The sequence below is a fragment of the Biomphalaria glabrata genome, chromosome 2 (assembly GCF_947242115.1).
Source record: "Biomphalaria glabrata chromosome 2, xgBioGlab47.1, whole genome shotgun sequence".
In the NCBI taxonomy this organism is placed as follows: Eukaryota; Metazoa; Mollusca; class Gastropoda; family Planorbidae; genus Biomphalaria; species Biomphalaria glabrata.
Genome location: NC_074712.1, coordinates 15,638,511 through 15,659,214, shown reverse-complemented (window position 1 = coordinate 15,659,214; position 20,704 = coordinate 15,638,511). Strand labels below are relative to the sequence as shown.

The 20,704-nt window shown below is 36.3% G+C and overlaps 1 protein-coding gene across 5 annotated transcripts; it reads right to left on the bottom strand.

Moving 5' to 3' along the window:
* Nucleotides 1-1,222: 1,222 nt before the first annotated feature.
* On the bottom strand, nucleotides 1,223-13,474 carry LOC106076781 (epithelial membrane protein 1-like). 5 transcript variants are annotated; one of them, XM_013237596.2, is made up of 6 exons: nucleotides 13,410-13,474; nucleotides 12,331-12,487; nucleotides 10,200-10,308; nucleotides 6,019-6,134; nucleotides 5,257-5,406; nucleotides 1,223-4,136 (listed from the first exon to the last, which is right to left on the bottom strand). In XM_013237596.2, the coding sequence occupies exons 3-6, from the start codon at nucleotides 10,280-10,282 to the stop codon at nucleotides 3,964-3,966; spliced, it is 522 nt and encodes a 173-aa protein (XP_013093050.2). In that variant the 5' UTR covers nucleotides 10,283-10,308; nucleotides 12,331-12,487; nucleotides 13,410-13,474; the 3' UTR covers nucleotides 1,223-3,963. The 5 variants fall into 5 exon arrangements, with proteins under 5 accessions (XP_013093050.2, XP_055875307.1, XP_055875306.1 ...); XM_056019332.1 differs by having other exon boundaries at nucleotides 13,406-13,425; XM_056019331.1 differs by lacking the exon at nucleotides 13,410-13,474 and adding an exon at nucleotides 13,053-13,175.
* Nucleotides 13,475-20,704: the final 7,230 nt, after the last annotated feature.

Here is a 20,704-nt window from a genome sequence, read left to right as displayed (position 1 = left end):
AAGAACATTGCTAAATTTAGGGTTTTAAAACAGGACTATAGGTCTTTTGACAGAAAAAAGCTAAATTTAGGGTTTTAAAACAGGACTATAGGTCTGTGAAAAGAACATTGCTAAATTTAGGGTTTTAAAACAGGACTATAGGTCTTTTGACGGGAACAAAGCTAAATTTAGGGTTTTAAAACAGGACTATAGGTCTGTGAAAAGAACATTGCTAAATTTAGGGTTTTAAAACAGGACTATAGGTCTTTGAAAAGAACATTGCTAAATTTAGGGTTTTAAAACAGGACTATAGGTCTTTTGACAGAACAAAGCTAAATTTAGGGTTTTAAAACAGGACTATAGGTCTTTGAAAAGAACATTGCTAAATTTAGGGTTTTAAAACAGGACTATAGGTCTGTGAAAAGAACATTGCTAAATTTAGGGTTTTAAAACAGGACTATAGGTCTTTGAAAAGAACATTGCTAAATTTAGGGTTTTAAAACAGGACTATAGGTCTTTTGACAGAACAAAGCTAAATTTAGGGTTTTAAAACAGGACTATAGGTCTTTGAAAAGAACATTGCTAAATTTAGGGTTTTAAAACAGGACTATAGGTCTGTGAAAAGAACATTGCTAAATTTAGGATTTTAAAACAGGACTATAGGTCTGTGAAAAGAACATTGCTAAATTTAGGTTTTTAAAACAGGACTATAGGTCTTTGAAAAGAACATTGCTAAATTTAGGGTTTTAAAACAGGACTATAGGTCTTTTGACAGAACAAAGCTAAATTTAGGGTTTTAAAACAGGACTATAGGTCTGTGAAAAGAACATTGCTAAATTTAGGATTTTAAAACAGGACTATAGGTCTGTGAAAAGAACATTGCTAAATTTAGGATTTTAAAACAGGACTATAGGTCTGTGAAAAGAACATTGCTAAATTTAGGGTTTTAAAACAGGACTATAGGTCTTTTGACAGAACAAAGCTAAATCTAGGGTTTTAGAACAGGACTATAGGTCTGGGGAGAGAGCATAGCTATTGCTAAAGTTTTAAAACAGGACTATAATATAGATCTGTGGACAGAACATAACTAATGCTAGGGTTTTAAAACAGGAATATAGGTTTGTGGACAGACAGCTAATGCTAGGGGTTTCAAATATGTAAGATCAACACAGTAATAATAATAATAATAAAATAATAATAATAAAAGAAATAGACCACTGAAAGTAAGTATTTTATTAGATCTACAAACAAACAAAGTTTTGTTTAAAACAAGTTAAAATTTTAAACTATTTATAACCTTTGACAATAAGTGAAACAATTTTCAATCTATACATCAATCAATATATAAATACAATAAAATAAGATCGGTTCATTCTATGGCAAGTTTAGATTTAAATGTTATTTTAAATATATTAAGAAAATTAAATAAACTTTAAAAAAATATTTGCATAGTCTATGTAAATTAGCTTTGAACTGTAAAATTTAATATTTATAGGCATATCCAGGAAGATTTTCTTATAAAGAAAATTAATAGAATATTAAAATATAATCTGGTTAATCAAATCACCGGTTAATCGAACCAGCCCCATGTAATATAATCCTAAACAACAACAAAAAAAAAAAAAAAAAAAAACTACCAACAAACAAATCCTATTATAAATTATAATTTAAAACAAATCCTATTATAAAGTCGAATCTGGTTAATCGGACCAGCAGTTTATTAGCACCATAAGAATTGTGCCCCGATGTAAGCCGATCAAATGAGCTCGACCCTATTATGAATAGGATTAAACTTCATATTAAAGCAAATGTTTGGTCACTTTAGACTTTAGAGAGAGAATAACGCAAATGAAAAGTTTCGAATACAACTAAATAATAAACTCGCATTCTTTTCTTCCTTTAAGATGGACACTCAAAAAAACCGAGGCAGGACTGAAGGTCTTCTCAATGATCACGAGCTCTGACAATTCTTTCCTCCACTATTGGCTGTTGAATTATTAAACTAATGCAGATTGCTTTATTGCCTATACCGTCTGCTTCTTAATTTTAAAAAAAATGCTTTTAGAGTACAATGAATCTGATTGTTTTACAATAGGATGTTTGGGTTAACTCCCTTCTAGAGAACTGACAGAAATAAGGGACCAAATGTTAAAATATAATAATATGTAAAAATACCAACTGGCAATCATTAAATGTACATTGATCTTTCACATCTAATCCATGTTTTACACTTCAAAACTATCGGATAAATAACACTTCATTCATATTTTGGCAGATAACAAATGGAAACAATTTTTCTGTCTTGTATTCGAATGCACTGGCGGATACGGGGGAGGGGGGGGGAGCGGGAGGGGCGATCGAATTATGTGTAGGAATTATTTATTTCCCCTTTCAGAACTTGTGGTCTATAGGGCAGATGATGTTAAGGTCACCTCTTTCTGTGGAATACGGTTAACAAGGGTGTCATGTGGCCAGCACAACGACCATACGATTTCTTTACTTATGTTAATAATATATACTAATTGTTTATATTTTAATCAATGTTATATTATGTCGTTCCCCTTCTGGTATCTCGGTCGATTTGGTTGGAGGAGGTGGCGTCCATATATATATATATATAAATATATATATATATATTAAATATATGTGTGTGTGTGCTCTTATATATAGGATTAGGTTTTATTGAGCGTTAGGGTTAGCTTTTAGAAAAATCCCCCCCTCCCCCCTAAAAGTTCTGGATCGCTAGTGATTCGATATAAACATATTTTATGTCATGCAGTTTCTATCAATAAGAGATTCTAACAAACACCTGAAGTACAATTGAGTGAAGGAGCCTCTCAGTTTGAAATAAAGAATTACAAGACTAGAGATGTCACATGAAAAACAATTATTCTGAACCATTTCCACTATAGTTTATTTTTAGTTTCATTGCGATGAATCAGTTTAGTAGTAGAATCATAGACATAGTAATGTCTATAAGTAGAACTGTTGACTCCCGTTAAGAGAACTCTTCTATTACCTAAGATTGTCCCTTAAACACGATCTCTTCTGCTACATTAATGGATCTAAGAAAGAATATCAAAAGACAACTTAGTTCGAGTTGCTTGTACAGTGAATCAATCAATTAATGTATGCGTCGATTCAGTGAAAATGAAAATACGAAGGAAATGTAAAGATTTGTAAAATTCGTTTCCAAGAGAATGGAATAAATAATACATATATTTAGACGTGTGAAGTATGAGAATGGTTGGCATCAAAAGTAAACAATAATAACAAACAGTGGCGTCACTAGGGAGGGGTGCGGAATGCAGCGGCTGACACCTATCAAGAAGGGCCACCAAAGTAAAACAAAAGAAAAAGCTTCCTCAATTCAGCCAGCAAATGCATGCTATCTATATGGCCACACTGGGAGAACTTCAGTTTAGCCGTTATAATATTTTAAAGCATTAAATAATTAATTTAAATTTGGCCATGACTAGAAAATCTTTATTTTGAACAGACCACGTCTTCTGGTATTTTCTCATGTTGGCACTATTCATTAAAGAGTTTAATAAACTAATAGGTTTTTAGGAACATTTTGCGTACCGTCTTCTAAGTCCTAAAGGCTAATCATTAGAATTGTATAAACTCTAGTAGAATTATGCATACACTGAACTAAAATGGGCAGGGGAGTTAATACGAGCAAAATAATCGCTGTATTAGTTGTATAACGGAGGAGTTGTCTTTTTTAAAAGTATTTTTTATATTTTCTTGTTTTAAAGCACTTTGTTTTTAACTTTGACATTTCTAAATACCAGAATAGATTTCTGCTTTATTGATCAAGAAAGTTTCTTTTGGCACGTTATTTTTCGACATTGTCCTGGAGGCTGGCGTGACACCATTAGCTTACCGCACCGGTGGACACCAACCCTAGTGACGCCTCTGACAACAAAAATGTCTTCTTATATCTTTACTGCATAACATCGATACGTTGGTGAGATGTCTCTACTTGGAGCTGACAGAACTGTTTCCACGGCCGCCCACGACCATCAGAATTCCAGCGACCAAGGCCAGGATGAGTGCGATGACGGCCAGAGCGAAGGAGTAACCAAATCTACCAACTGAGTAGTCGTCGTACTTTGACCCGAAGATGGCAACAGCAATCAGCCAACAGCCAGCTGTCAGATAAAGAGTTGGTTGGAATTAATGACACAGCTTTTAGTTTCGAAGATAGAAGATTTTTTTTTTTTCAAATTGTTGATATTCTTAAAAACGTTGTTTCTATGTTTAGAATAAATTGATTTATTCTGAATATACTAAACAGAGTTTTATCTACCAAGGAAGGTCTAACCTTAATGGAAATTTTTTGTCTTTTAGCATTATTAACTCACACATTTTAGTCAAAAACTCAAAACTACATTAAAAAAAAAAGGAAATTTCGCAGATAGTAGTGTGACTCGTTAGCTAAGTTATTATTTAATTATTCCTTTGAATGTTATTTTGTTGTTTTATTGTACGGCTTCTAGAGATAATTGAATCCGAACAAAAAGTTTCTTATAATATCTGTTCATAAAATCAATTACAGAACTTTTGATACTGAAGGATTAATACTTTCTGAATAATTAAAAAAGGGACTTCAATTCAGATGTAGAGAGAATTGTCTGAGTACAACCTTTTTAAAACTACTCTTTAGACATTGTAGTGATAAAATGCACTACCAGATTGAAGTTTGAATACAAAGAAATATAATTAAAGGGAGAGAATAAATAATGTAAGGTAACTATATTGTTCAAAGATGAATAGAATACTCTTTGTTATATTTGTTACTTGACAGTTGGAGACCATTGTCTTCTATGTAACCGCACCTTTTGTGTCTTAAGTTTCTAACTTTTACAACGAATGAATTACATTACTCAGTATCTCATGTGTGCACTATGACCCAACCATGACTTGCATATTTGTGAAGCGTACAAATGAAACTACTTAAATAGTTGTCAATGTATTAGAAGTACAATAGCAGCAACAAAAACACCAGCTTTTCGATGACATTGTTTATCATTGATCAAAAGTTTAGTCACAGAATGCACTGTGAAACTTACGTTGTTTTCAAAAATATTCTTAATGTATTCATAGAAAACAATGTACAGAGATTTATCAGCACGTAACCAACAGGATTCTAAACCAAAAGAAAGTTTAGTTTAGACTAAGATTGTATTTTAAAAAATGTTTTTCTTCCATTTCTTATGGCATAAAATGATAAGACAAAATGTAAACTTGGTATGAAAGTAGGTCAAGTACCTGAGACCAGGAGACTGATGGCGGCTGCAAGTCCAGTCTCACCATTGCCCTTACAACTTCCCCAGAACATGTACATGACGATCAGAAAGAATCCAACATTCAGGCCCATGAAGCCAAAGATTGCAAAGGCCTGGATAGCGTTAATATCATCTGTCAAACAGAAACATTTAACAATAGTACTTCATAGCACGCACTTTCGGTCTATTTTATCACACACAAACACACACTTTGTGTTGTACCATCACACACACACTCATTGTATACCATCACACACAAGCATATTATAAAACATCTAACATAAGCTCGTTGTATACCATCACACACAAGCATATTATAAAACATCAAACATAAGCTCGTTGTATACCATCACACACAAGCATATTATAAAACATCAAACATAAGCTCGTTGTATACCATCACACACAATCTCATTGTATACCATCACACACAAATTCATTGTATACCATCACACACAAACTCATTGTATACCATCACACACAAACTAATATACCATCACACACAAACTCATTGTATACCATTACAAATAAACTCATTGTATACCATCACACACAAACTAATATACCCTCACACACAAACATTACATACTATCAAACAGACACTCTTTGTGCAATCATTGTTATTATATTGTAATATTGTTATGGTTATAGCTGTAATGCTGAGGTGAACACTGGTAGTCAATTTGACTTTCCGTTGGTTTGGTTTGGACCAATCAAATAATGTCATATCGAAGCAGACACTAACCGTCAGGACTTCCGTCCAACATGCTACCACAAGTAGTTGCAGTGCATGCTCTCCATAATCCATAATAATTGATTCCACTGACCAAAAACCAAGAAGTTGTGCAGAAAGCAATCCAGCTGTTCAAATAAAATTATACATTTTTTATTAAAACATTATATTAGACTAAGATTAATCATTTTATCTATTTTTTTTTTTTTTTTTTTTGCCAAGTTTATATCAACTCTGTTTGTTTGGTACAAAATAAGGACTCGTTAGTTCTGCGACACCCAATCTTGGATCAAGACGAAATTTAGCACCATTGTTTTCTTTTACATGACAACACAAGAATAAATAAAAAAACAAATAAACAATTAGTTAATTAGCTATTGGTAATTAATTATTTTGTTTGGTATATTGAACAAGGGAAAGAAATTGTACTTGACTGAAGTGGTGGTATAAGTTGGATTAGTTCCCTTTATAGATCGCCGCTTTAAAGTAAGGTTGTGACAAACAAAAGATAACTATACAATTTTCTATTGCCATAGTCATCGCACTAGCAGAGATGTCCGCTTGAGCCATTAGTTTGAATTCAGGTTGTTTTCCCTTTTTTTAAAAAAATAAATGCCTTTAAAAATTGAATACGGTAAACATTCCCCCCAGATATCCCTTACTTTCTCCCCTATTTCATCTTCCATCTTCCCACGGTATCCCCCCCCTCTTTTTTTTTTCCAATTTTCCCAACTATCCAGACTAGTGCAAGGATCATAGAGTATTGAGAAAGCTAAAAGCATGAAATTCCGCTAAACAAAAACAATTGGTAAAAATATTTCTAATCGCACGGATTTATTATTGTTAGTGTAGATCTATTACATATTTAATTGCATGACTGATCCAAACTAATTAATACAATTACAATTCATTTAAGCTTTGTTTTTGTTAAAGTATTTTTTATGTTTTTACTTTTTGTTTTTACAATACCTCTATTCAAGTCAGAACTTCATGGAACTTGGATCCAGGAATCTCAAAAACGTTCCAACGATTTTCCTAGAAATTTAACAGTTAATGTATTTCGCTGAGAAAAGAATTACAAGCTCGTTGGCCACATGGGGAAGACTCAAGTTTGATCATTATAATTTTTCAAAGTGAAAAAAATAAATATAAATTTGGCAAGAGACTAAATCTAGGTCTAGAACCAACATCGGTTTTGAAAGGACTATAGGGATAGGGAATTTCTATTTCAAACTATTTTCCTCAGGATTTCTCTAAATTGTTGCTGCATTAAAAGAGTCTCAGCTTTCTGTATTCTAGTGCTGCTACAGATAAGTGTGGCGATTGTTCCATGATTAATTTGTTTTCTTATCGAACTCGATTGGATAGCTGCCTGGTCGTATCGTTTGCGCGCTGGACTGTCCTTTGTTCGTCTCGATGGTCCATGGTTCATACATCGCCTGCTGCCATCCCCCGTCCTCCTGCGGGAGATTTGGACTAAGCAATAGATTATCTTCAAATTTGGACTAGGAGCACTATGGAGATTGATTTCGACCCAAGGATTTAATAGCTGGGAAGGCGACAAAAATTCATATCTATCTGCTACGTCATGAAGGGAAGTTGCTCGAATCGGGTGATTTTTTCTTGAACAATCCTGTCCAAGGTAGAAAAAATTTCCCTTCGTAGCTCTTCTTTGTGTGTAAGTACAGAGTCGTCACTTTTCTCACCAGGCATCTTTTTCTTATGGCCAATTTTTTTGAGGTTCTGTACTGATTCTTAGATCTATACACACGCTTTCGGCAAAGGTAATGCTGGCTTCAGCGATATCCTCTCGATTACTACCTAAAAATGTCTCTAATGTTTTTAGTTTGAGTGAGCAGTCTCGTATAGACAATCCTTGTTTTTGACGGTAGAATTGCGCATCATTAATTTCAGTTAATACAGGAGCTCAAAATCCAAGATATGTGAGAAAATTAAAAGACTGAATAGCAACTAATAATCAATCTGCTTCATCTCTGCTTGTTAATGTCTCCAGAGTTTCTATAATTTTAGAAAATTTATCCCTAACCAACTTGATGGCTTCTCCTCTGGCGCTCCAGCGGGTCTCAACTAAACGTTTAAGGCTAGTTCCGGTTATTTTGATGAGCGCTACAAAAGGGGCGACTCTATTCTACTCACCACAATATTAGTGCAACAGTGGAGAGAAAGGAACCGCATAAAAATGCGATCGTTTCTCCACATAGCGGCCAATTTGTCTAAGCTGGGCTTTCCACTGATAGAATTCCTATTAGAAGAATTAGTACTTGCCCTCAGTGGATGAGATTGTCGGCCCCACAAATAAACATGTCCCTTATAAGGCAAGAGGGAGACACCAAGAGGTGATTAACGCCTGCCATACTCCAAAACTTGGCATCAGCTACACTAAAGTCCTACCCATCAGATGCCATTTTCTGCTATACCGATGGAACGGTAATGACGGACCCCGATAGATCTGGGTATGGGGCCCTTATAGTCTACCCAGACCGGACAGAACCAGAGTTGCCGATTTCTCTGGCTGAGCTTAAAAGGGTTGCGAGGCGCCAGCTAGACTAGTCAGTCTTGAGCACTGTTCATAATTTTTTTTACGTGGCCCGCACCACCCGCACATTGGTAGCTACGCCACTGCTTCCATCATACAACTAACAGTAGCAATTGTTTTTTTCTCTTAATAACTGATGAATGTTAGATTAAAGTACAATGGAACATGGACATTTCTGAATGCAATATTCCTTTCTTCTTCTTGAAACTGTCAGGTAGAGTTGAGCCTTTGGCTCTTGGAACTCTAGGCTAACAAAAGCTCCCTCTCACCGGCAGGAATGAAAACAGTTAACACTTCTGTCGAGCGGGGGGGGGGTCATACTCGCGGCCAGAGGCCTCGTACACGCCCCCACCCGCCATTTTCCTTTTTTAGACCAGGCTAACAATGCGGGACACGCCATTTATTATGTAACGTCCCCTCGAGGAACGGTGCCTAGATTGTGACACGGTTGTGGGAGCTTTTTATATATATATATAAACCCGCGCAGTGCAATGAGGATGCTGTCGCACCCACTCAGGCACCCCCCCCCTCACACAGGAGTCTTGTTTTGCTATCCTTCGAACTAATCGTTTCCTCCTACGATCGTTTCCCCCCCCCCCCCCGGGCGCCACTATGAGGAAGGGTACAATTTCGGATTTAATCCTAGTTAAAAAAACAACAAATTATAAAATTCAAAATAGAGTTTTCCCGTTCTGGCCAACGAGTAAGTATTTTTTCCCAACACTAAACACCAACTATAAAATTCATAGGAAAAATCTGCCTGGCCTCCACCCAACCACCTGGGTTCCTGCATAAACTCTTGACTTGAAATTTGGGTATTGCGAAAGTACGCTGAAAATGTGAGTGTTAGTCATTGTCAACATTTAGTATCCATCGTAGTGTTTCTTCAGAGGAGTGTGAGACGTCTTAAATAATAAATCTACGATTGATTTCTTGTCGGCACCTTCAATGAAACCAAGACAGAAAGAAATATTGCCGTCTTTTTATCTCCTCAGAAAGTCTAAACCTGGGGACTTAGTTAAGTGTTGCCCTAGCATTGTGTTGTGGAAGTACTAAGACATGGGTAGTCTAGTAGAATGGAGATAGAACATGAAACAATTTAGTTAAACATTTAAGACTTTTGTAAGTTGCGAAACTTTTAAAGAGTAAAACAAATGACTCGTGAAAACTCCAAAGAGTTGAGGTGTTTTTTAAGTGGTATTTCGTCGCTAAATAACGATTTTTCACGTAGTCTCTCTCTCTCTCTCTCGTGTAAGTGAGACAATACTGTTACATTAAAGCTAATTTTTTTTTTTTAATTTTGAAAAAAAAAAAAAACACTGATGGCGCCACAGTGTATGCTAGCTAACTGCATGATCACAGGGACAGACAATCCGTTTTCTTTAAAAGACAATCTACTCTATTTTTTAAAATTACAATGAGGCCATTGACATGAAAACAAACGCTGTAGAGGCTAAACTCTGATTACCAAATGCTAATGCTAAGTTTTCATTTTTTTTTAAATTGTGCAATCTTTCCAAGTAGCGGTAGGATGGTCTAAGTGTTGATATTTAGTTAGCAACCTTCATTGAACTACATTCTCCCTCAAATGAATTGAAATTGAGCGTTACAAACAGACAAATGCAAAGCTACTTACTTGATGATAACAGCGAACAGGACAATACAGAAACTTAATTTGGTCACGAGGTTAGCTTCCATAAATCCGTCCTTGACCCCCATGTTGATGGATTCTGCTTAGCTCTTGTCTGTCAAAGTGCATGAATAAGAATTGTTAGCAGACAGCTTTGCCAAAGTACATACAGGCGATTAACAGGATAACACTTTTATCACACAAAGTGAACCATTATAGAGCTATAGTGTACCAGTTGCAGGGCACCTATCTTCATTCCATTCTATTTAGCAGAGCCAGAAATAACACACTTTAGTCTACCTACTACATTACAAAAGTGGGCCGATATATAATATTTTTACCTTAGAAACTAGATAGTTTTATAAAGCGTATATCAACTCGGTTCCCGGTCATTTCATCCCCTGGTCATTTCATCCCCTGATCATTCCATCCCCTGGTCATTCCATCCCCTGGTCATTTCATCCCCTGTTCTTTTCATGTGGCAAAACTTATACATGATATCCTGTGAATGGTTGAAGTCAGCCTTTATTAGAAAATGAATAAAACCTTATTTCAAGGCTAAAAATGACGCGCCCATTTTCAAGAAAAAGCGTTTGAAAAATAAAATAAAGTGAAAGATGGTCGTCAGGAGTTATCAATGGCATGATCATAAGTATTCTAATCGTTCTCATCTCTGAAAAGATTTCCACTTCTTCCGCCAAAACTTGGCCTTTGATCATTACGTCACCCGCAGGATAATATTATAATATTACATCCCCCACATCCAATAGAAGCGCTATAGCTAAGTACACACCCAGATTTACAATATAAGATTTCTCATCAAGAATGCAAAGTGGAAGAGGCAACACTATAAACGCATTAGTAACATGTCAAATAATATCAAAAAGCATTCTACATAATCATATTTATATATTAGATGAAATGAGGGCTTAAAGTCAAAGCCTTAACAGCACAATTAAACAATGAAAAAGGAAAAAAATATTTAATTGGGGATGAAATGACCGGGGATGAAGTGACCGGGGATGAAATGACCGGTCACCATCAACTCACTCTGTCTATCGGTCCGATAAAAAAAAATGAACACGTTATTTCTCCCACCCTCACTCTCGGATCAAGTTGAAAATTTGTACAATTATTGATTGACGTAGACAATACATGAATCAATAAAAGAACAAGGAACTAATTAGTCAATTAATTACTGGTAATTAGTTTGTTTGATAACCACAAGGGAGACATTCAGAGATATGGCTAAATATTATGGGTTTTGTACTCTTATTGGTCTCACGCCCATTATTGGACCAAATTGAAACTTTAAACAATTATTTATTGTAACTAACATAATGGGAATCAATTAAAACCAATTGGTCAATTAATTATTTTAATTATTGGTAATTAATTATTTTGCTTGATGTCGAAAAGGGGAAATAACGTCTATATATATTGAGAGATATAGTTGCAAATGTCGAGTTCTTCCAGTTATTTTTAATTTTTAAAAAGATTTTTTTTCTTCTTCTTGTTTAACGTTTGCTTGTATGTACAGTTTACAGATAGTGGCACCTAGTGTATAATGTTTGCAGTTTACAGATAGTGGCACCTAGTGTATAATGTTTGCAGTTTACGGATAGTGGCACCTAGTGTATAATGTTTGCAGTTTACAGATAGTGGCACCTAGTGTATAATGTTTGCAGTTTACAGATAGTTGCACCTAATGTATAATGTTTACAGTTTACGGATAGTGGCACCTAGTGTATAATGTTTACAGTTTACGGATAGTGGCACCTAGTGTATAATGTTTACAGTTTACGGATAGTGGCACCTAGTGTATAATGTTTGCAGTTTACGGATAGTGGCACCTAGTGTATAATGTTTGCAGTTTACAGATAGTGGCACCTAATGTATAATGTTTGCAGTTTACGGATAGTGGCACCTAGTGTATAATGTTTGCAGTTTACAGATAGTGGCACCTAATGTATAATGTTTGCAGTTTACAGATAGTGGCACCTGGTGTATAATGTTTACAGTTTACGGATAGTGGCACCTAGTGTATAATGTTTACAGTTTACGGATAGTGGCACCTAGTGTATAATGTTTGGAAGTGTTTTGTATACTTTGTCTTTCATGCTATCAATGTACTTACTTAGCTGTATCCTTCTGTTTGTACAGTTAGGCTAGGTGCCACTTGGTTATGTCACGTGCTTGTGTCACGTGGAGGTGTTGCGTGAGTTATCACTAGACAATGTATTAGCTTGATTCCTAGCTTGCCTCCATCACCTAATGAGATCTCTACTTTAATCCTTAAAGAAAAAACAAAAACCAATAGAATGATATCACAGATATTCTGAAACTTGTCTAGAAGATAATCCAACACACTCCATACATCGACGCTCCTAAACCGTGCTCAATATTGCCTCCATAAAATAGAACACTAACTGAATCATCAATGCTTAATTTGTTTCCTTAATTGCTTATTAAGATCAATATTATTAAGGTAGATATGCCACTAAATGATTGGTTCTTAATTTTTAGTTTCGTTTGAGACATTTTTTTTTTTTACATTCTCTTTACGAGGTTCAAAACAAAACATTTAAATGAGGAATTCTGGGATTTTGAAAACGAGACTAAAAGCTTTCTTGGAAATTGAAAGTTTTATGTTTATATATTTATATATAACTTTGTGAAAAAAAAAATGACTAGCTAATAGGCCTCAGTGCCGCCTCACAGCGAAAACTCTGGTTTGACATTTGATAGATGCTTACATTACGGGCTTCTACACAGATCAGGTGAATGAAACATCTTTATACCATGAAAACTTTTAGAACTAATATTACTACAAATGTATTTTCCATCAACCAAACTCACTCATCAATTTTAAAAACAAAATGGTCTAAAGTAACTGGGCTTCATTGTGTGGCAAGTGCTTAGAACTGTCGGCACGATGTTCCAGGGTTCGAACCTTGGCCTAACGTTATTCTCCCTGTCATGCAAGAGCTTGACCATTCATTTGTATTCCTAAAGAAACACCAGAAACGTGTAAAATAAGATGAAATAAAAATTAGTTCTAAAATACAAACAGCGTAGTTCACAGTTTAAAAGTAACACTATGGTGTACAAACTTGACACTATAACGAATCTATACATAGCGATAAACAACTTCTTAAAAATATTAAAACCCGCGAAACCAACGCGTTAACATTTATTCAGCCATCACGCACTTACGTCAATCGTCTGCAAGCCAAGACTGCTCACTGAGAAGTAATGACTCTATCGGAGGTTGGCTGCAGCAACCAGCTTGTTACTATTGATACACAGCGTCCTTGACAACGGCCGTTAATATAACGCTAAGGCCCTGCACATATTTTTTTGTTTCTTTCATCGATCAGACCTCTATTATAAAGACTGCTGAACGACCCAACAGAAAAGTGCGCGCCCATTGTTTTAATTGCGGGATGAAAACAAAAATTATTAATCTTGGGCTTTGAGATGGCAGACGTGGACGAAGGAACAGGATTGTGTGATTGTGAAGCCTTAATCTGGCCTACTGTATAGATGTTGCTTGGCCAGTTTGCATTATTCTAATCGACACGATGGGTTAAAGCATCCCGGTTTCTTGGTAGCAGTAGCAGTGTTAGAGCTCGGTATTGTTGACACGTCACTCCTTTATGACGTCATTCTTTTCCATTAACAACGTAACTAGGTAACAAGACGTAGATCTAGGTAAAGCTTTTCACATTTTCTACAGCAAAATGAAAGTCCAATGCATGCAACTGCATAGATCTTTGTCTGGTAGAACTTCATAGATCTATGTCTGTAGAACTTCATTGATTTATGTCTGGTAGAACTTCATAGATCTATGTCTAGTAGAATTTCATAGATTTATGTCGGGTAGAACTTTATAGATCTTTGTCTGCTGAACTTTATAGATCTAGCCTATGTCTGGTAGAACTTCATACTCTGGTAGAATTTCATAGATCTATATCTAGTAGAATTTTATCGATCTATGTCTGGTAGAATCACATAGATATTTGGCTGGTAGAAATGTATTGATCTATGTCTGGTAAAACTTTATAGATTTATGTCTGGTAGAACTTTATAGATATTTGGCTGGTAGAACTTCATAGTCTGGTAGAATTTCATAGATCTATGTCTGGTAGAATTTTATAGATCTTGTTTTGGTAGAATCTCATAGATCTTTAAATTACTGCCTAAGTATATCCATATCAATGCAATTCACCTAACAATGCTATAAAGAAATGACGATTCGCTTCTAGGATGTAATAAATTGAAAAATGTAAATAGAATTGACAACATCTGTTATTGATGTTCAAATCGAGTTGCAACAAAAAAAAATGTTTTTCAAAATGATGTCTTCAGTCAAAAAGAATGTTTACATAGGAGGCACACCAGAGCTATAGCTGCACTTTAATGTAAGGAGTGCAAGATTCCCATTCGTTTCATTTCCTTTTCAGTGAATTCAGCAGAAATAATATTTATTTAAAAATAAATTTACAATCAACCTTCAAAATAGAAAGCCCTAATATTCAATAAATTAAAAAGGAGTATTAAAGGATTTGAAAGAAAGTCATCAAATGGCTGAGCGGTAAAGCGCTTGCCTTCCGAACCGGTTTCTGGGGTTCGATCCTGGTGAAGACTTCTCTATTTTATTTTGGCATCTTCGGGCGCCACTGAGTCCACCCTGAGTCCACCCTGAGTCCACCCTGAGTCCACCCAGCTCTAATGGGCACCTGACATTTGTTGGGGAAAAAGTAAAGACGGTTGATCGTTGTGCTGTCCACATGACATCATCGTTAACCGTGGGCCACATAAACAGATGACAAATATCACATGAACTTATATTATCTGCCCTATGGACCACAATGTCTGAACGGGGAACTTTACATACATCTCAATGAGATTAGTTATTTGACATCGTTTGTGTAAATTAATTAAAAACTTAACCATTTGTTATTGACAGCTACAAAACAAAAAAACATTTTATTCAAATTTGTCTTCTCACGTTTCTTCATTAGTACTTTTCTTTAAATGGACACAAAAAGGGGGCGGTAGGCCAAAAAAGATTGAGGACCACTAGTTCCTAAACTTTTTTGTCTCGCAGACCCCTTACAAGTTTTTTGGTAGCATTTTTGAAAAATTCATCAACTTCAAATGTGTTTTTATCACTCATTTCTAGGTTGTATGTTTGTATTTGTGTATCCTGTTTTATGTGTTAAATTCTGACAAGAAATGCTGAGATAATAAGTTTTGTTTTGATCTGATTTAGATTTGTCACCTTGTAGATGCCAGTTAATCACATTCAATTTACGAAACAAGTGTGTTTAATAGTTTCGTTTATAAATTGGATCTTAAGCACACAAGAGCTCCGTAACAGTGTTCAAAAGAGAAAAAACAACAACACTGAACCATATTCTTCGAATACAAAATTTAATAAAATACTCAGAAAGACACAAAGATAAAGGCACATTCCTCGTTCCATATGCTAGGACAAATTTGTACAAATACTCCTTCCCTAGTGCTATTAGAGCATGGAATGGGTTGCATGAGCTGGCAAGGAAAACCGGTGACTTGGCAGAATTTAAGTCATTGGTTAATATGCATGACTGAATGCATGACGCGTAGGACGTAATCATCTTTTTTGAAGTAACGTCTGTATAAGATAAGATAAGATAAAATATTGTCAAAGTCTTTCGACTACCCGCGTACTTCAGTGTGAAGGAGCGATTAAATAAAGTTCTTGGCAAAGAGAAAGTTCTTCAAGGATTTCTTGATTGATAATAAAAGGAACATATGATAATGCTTCATTACCAGGCAAGGTTAGCTCGTCCAGCTTTACGGAGAAATTTGTTTGCAGCTTTCAATGTCGAAACTCATTTCATCAATACACTTTGTTGCTTACATGAATTCTTTGCGTGATGCCAGATGCAGGTTTGTGTAAAAAAGGTTAATAAAACTTCTTTGATGGCTGGCTAAATCAATTGTTCACCTATAGCAGGTGATTTTTACTGATTTTGGTGCAAGTAGAGATGTTGTAAGACGCACGCTAAAGCCAACATTTTATCCACAGTGGTTCTATTCAGAACTGATTGTTACAAAGTATTTCAAATCTTTATCTTATTTTTCAGGGCTCCAGGGTTTCAGGGTTCATCAAATTTAAAATAATCAACACTGTACAGTCTATATTTCTATTAAGATTCAACCCTGTTTGATATTAGTTCAGACACAATTAAAGACATTTCTATAAGATATTAACATAAAAAAATCATTAGGCCTACTCATTAGTGTTCATATGATTAACTAAAGTACAAATCATTTGTGAGTTAATTCCATTAATGGGAAATACAATTTAAGACTCGACCTGTTTAATTTTGACCCACTTTTGGAGACATCCCCCCCCCCATTTATATCTCAAAGACACTCAATTCCTTTTTTTTTCACTCTTGTAGACACCTTGGCTTAGCCCTCGGCACCAAAATCAGACTGATGCGCTCTCTGGTCATGGCCACATTTTTATATGCTTGCGAGTCGTGGACGTTGAATGCAGAGCTTGAGAGGAGGATCCTAGCAATGGAATTGAGATGCTACAGAAGGATCCTAGGCATCACATTCAAAGACCGCATCACAAACCAAGAAATCAGAGACAGGGTTACTGTAGCGATCGGAGCCCATGACAACCTGCTAACTATTGTAAAAAGACGAAAGATTAAAACCTTTGGCCACATTACAAGATCTACGGGCTCGCAAAGACCTTCCTTCAGGGAACAGTGTCAGGGAAAAGAAGAAGAGGCAGACAGAAAAAGCGATGGGAGGACAACATTAAAGAATGGACGGGCCTGCTATTGAGAGAGGTTCTAAACAAGGCAAAAAAATGGAGGAATGGAGAAAGACGGTCGACAAATCTTGCCTGGTGCCCCAACGGTCCAACAGACTAAGGGATAGGTAGGTAGGAAGGTAGACACCTTGGAAGTTGTCGTAGATCCCTGGGGAGGTCTATATAGATCTCTTTGGGAATCACTGGTCTGCGTTAATGGAAATTCTATATAATGGCTCCCATTGAGCTAATGGAATGTCTTTCCAATGGCTAGCTGCCCTGCCTCATCGTGGCGCCAGGGTGGAAACGGTCGTGAGAGGGGACGACTAGGTCAAAGGTCAGCAAAACAAGATTCTCGTGGAAGTATTTAAGAGGGTGCGAGAGCATCTTCATTCTTATCTTATATAATACAGACGTTACTTTAAAAAAAAGATGATTACGCGTCATGCATTTAATCATGCCTATTAACCAAATACCTAAATTCTGCTAGCTGGCTAGCTCAGGCAACCCATTCAATGCTCTAATAGCTCTAGGGATGAAGGAGTATTTGTACAAATTTGTCCTAGCATATGGGACGAGGAGTGCGCCTTTATCTTTGTGTCTTTCTGAGTATTTTATTAAATTTTGTTTTTGTATTTGAAGCTCTAGGGAAGCTTTCTAAATTTAGTGATTTTACTAAAGGTGTTACTCTAGTCAAATGTGAATATTAGTTGTTTTTTTTAAATCTCACTGCTCTATTTTGTGTCTGTTTAAGTTTCTTAATGTTTTCTTGAGTTGAGGGATCCCAAACAGAGAATGCATATTCTATTATTGGCTTAACCAAGGTTAAATAACATTTTAGTTTTATGTTCTTATTTATTTCTTTTAATAAACCCTAATGCTTTGTTTGATTTTTTGATAGTTTCATCAATATGTGGATTTCATGGCAGTTTTTCATTTAATATAACAAAGTATTTTGCGTTTTTAGTCTGTAATAGCTATGTACCATGAATAAGGTAACGAAAATTAATTTGTTTTAGTTTTTGTGTTACTCTTAATCAGTTTTTTTTTGTTTGTTTTTTTGTAAAATAAAATAGGTGCCGGTACTCAGCAGTTGATTGCCTGTTAACTACTAAAAATTAAAAATATACGTTAAAATACAAGAAAAGTACTATTTTTTTTCAAAACGATGCTGGTACGCCGTACCGGTGCGTACCGTCACATAAAAAAAGCCCTGCTCTAGCTGACAGAATTTGAATATAATTTAGTGGGGGGGGGGGGGGAGAGGGCAGCATGTCATTACCCTGGTCTCATGTAGGAATCTGACTTATTATATGAAATAATCCTTTATCGAAACAATTCAATGGAGGGGGGTTGAAATCATAATACTATACATACAATAATATAGTTTAAGTAAAATAAACTTTAATATAAAAGCTAAGTGTTTCTTAAATTATAGTCCGAATATCTCGTGCCAAAATGTACCTTGCGCCAAAACGTCTCGAGCCAAAACGTAACGTACCGGGGGTGTACACCGTTCATTCCGGATGGTGAAAGGGTGCTCTTGTTGCTTTGGGTTCCATGTGCTATGCACAACTGTGACAGGTTTGGAAATGTGATGTGTGTTTGGCGCGTTTTATGTCTAGGGGATGATTATTTTTAAGGCTATCACACACCAACCTATCAGCATATGAATCGGGAGCAGACACGCAACGAGACAAAGCAATGAAAGATAGATACAAAAGTTAAAAATTAAGAATATTTATTTACATAAATATACATATAAGAATAAAATGGGGGGGGGGGGTTTGCTTCTATCTCTAAATAATACTAGATTTAATCATCACTCTTGCATTTAATAAGAGAGTATCTCACTTTGTCCTCTGACTTAGCTGGTTGTCCTGTTGATGTCGCAGCTGGCTGTGTCCTGGCTTGAGGTTCTGCAGCTGGAGGTGGCGCTCTAGCGGATAGAGGGACGCCGGTGATATAGTTCTTGTGGAGTTTCAATCCCAAAATCTAATATCTGTAGTGGGCACAGTAGGGCAGGTGGCCGGCTACCGTGGGCACACGTGTACTGCGGGCAGAGCGGATCTGCCTGGGCAGCGTAGTGAACAGGATATGTCCAGTGAGTTGCAGAGGGTTGGCGTAGCTATGACGTCTCGCACAGATCTGAATCTATAGGGACGTCGCACCTAATAGCTCGGCAGGTGGGCTGACCAATAGGCGGGCAATGCCGATAGCGCCAAGTAATAGAGTTGAGTAGATCTCAGTAGGCAAAGGCAGTGCTGAATAGCACTAAGCACAAATGCAGGTAAATAGATCGTTGATCCAATAAATAAATAGGCAGGTCAGTGAGCTAGTGCAGTGCTGAATAGAAGGGGAAATAATAATCTCAAATAAACAACACAGGTGGATAGAGAAAGAAAAGGGGGGGGGGTTGAATTGGGCGGTGGTCAGCGACCCTGACGGTATGTTTACATATGACCGTCGATCGAGAACAATGGAGCGCGCTTGAATGGAGAGGGTGTCCGTTCAAGCGGCGCAACTCTCGTTAGAGTGAAATGGCTACAGGGGAGATAATTCAATACAGGGGTGATAACTCATAACTCTTTTCTAGACGCAGTGTTAGTGCGCTAGTAAAATTATCAAGGCGGTCAACCGAGATAAAGGAAATAGAATAAGATGTACAAATATATACATGGTTGCATCAACGATCAATTGAGCAACGTAGCATTAATAGATTAATGCAATACATAAATAAATACATAGGACATGTTTATGTTCTCTACTTACGCCAGTGAGAAATACATAATGCACTAATTAAATATAAATGAAATAATAAACTACACATGATAATATCCAGTGGAAATAGCACAACATAACTAAGATGGAACTTGTGATTAAGTTCGGCTTACCACCAGGTATTCCTCTAGGAGGGAGAATAAATGATATAGTCCAGACTCGATTGCTCAGATAGAATGAGAAATGAAAGAGGGTCTGATTTCATTTGGGTCTACTTTATATAGGCCTGGAAAATGCGGGCGGGAACAGGAAATGTCCTAGGCTTAGAATTATCTTACACGTGGGTGAAGTAGACTTGAGATGGGAGTCGCACATTTGAAAGGTCATTGGGCGTGTTTGTCTTCGTGGTCTCCTAGATCAAAGAGAGACATAGGAGAAAAGGGGGGGCGAGGAGTGACTTGCATTCCACACAAGGTGGTGTCCACTGCGGCGGTCAGACATCCTGCGATAAGATCAAGGAGTCTGTGTGTATCTTTGCCCCGGTCAAGGGAAGATAAATGAAAGGACGCGCCTTAACTATCTCCAATGTGGTCAACTAAGTCTGGCCTGGAGCGGAAAGGGTGTGGCGGGTGAATAATTTAGGGGTAGGATGGGGAAATAATTAAAATAATATAAATAAATAATGAAAAATAATAATTAATGCTGTGATAAATTTGAGTGACTCTGACAGCGAGTTTTTGACTTGTCACAACAACTCTACACGACATTTTCAAATATAATGGGTCTCGCTGAGCTAATGGAAAGTCTGTATAATGGCTATCATTGAGCTAATGGAAAGTCTGTATAATGGCTCTGATTGAGCTAATGGAAAGTTTATATAATGGCTCTCATTGAACTAATGGAAAGTCTGTATAATGTCTCTCATTGAGCTAATGGAAAGTCTATATAATGTCTCTCATTGAGCTAA

Coding starts and splice junctions, on each gene's coding strand:
- LOC106076781 (XM_013237596.2), bottom strand. CDS start 10,282: ATGGGGGTCAAGGACGGATTTATGGAAGCTAACCTCGTGACCAAATTA. Junction 6,135..10,199: donor CTGTTCGCTGTTATCATCAA/GTAAGTAGCTTT, acceptor TTATTTGAACAG/CTGGATTGCTTTCTGCACAA. Junction 4,137..5,256: donor CATCAGTCTCCTGGTCTCAG/GTACTTGACCTA, acceptor TTTATCTGACAG/CTGGCTGTTGGCTGATTGCT.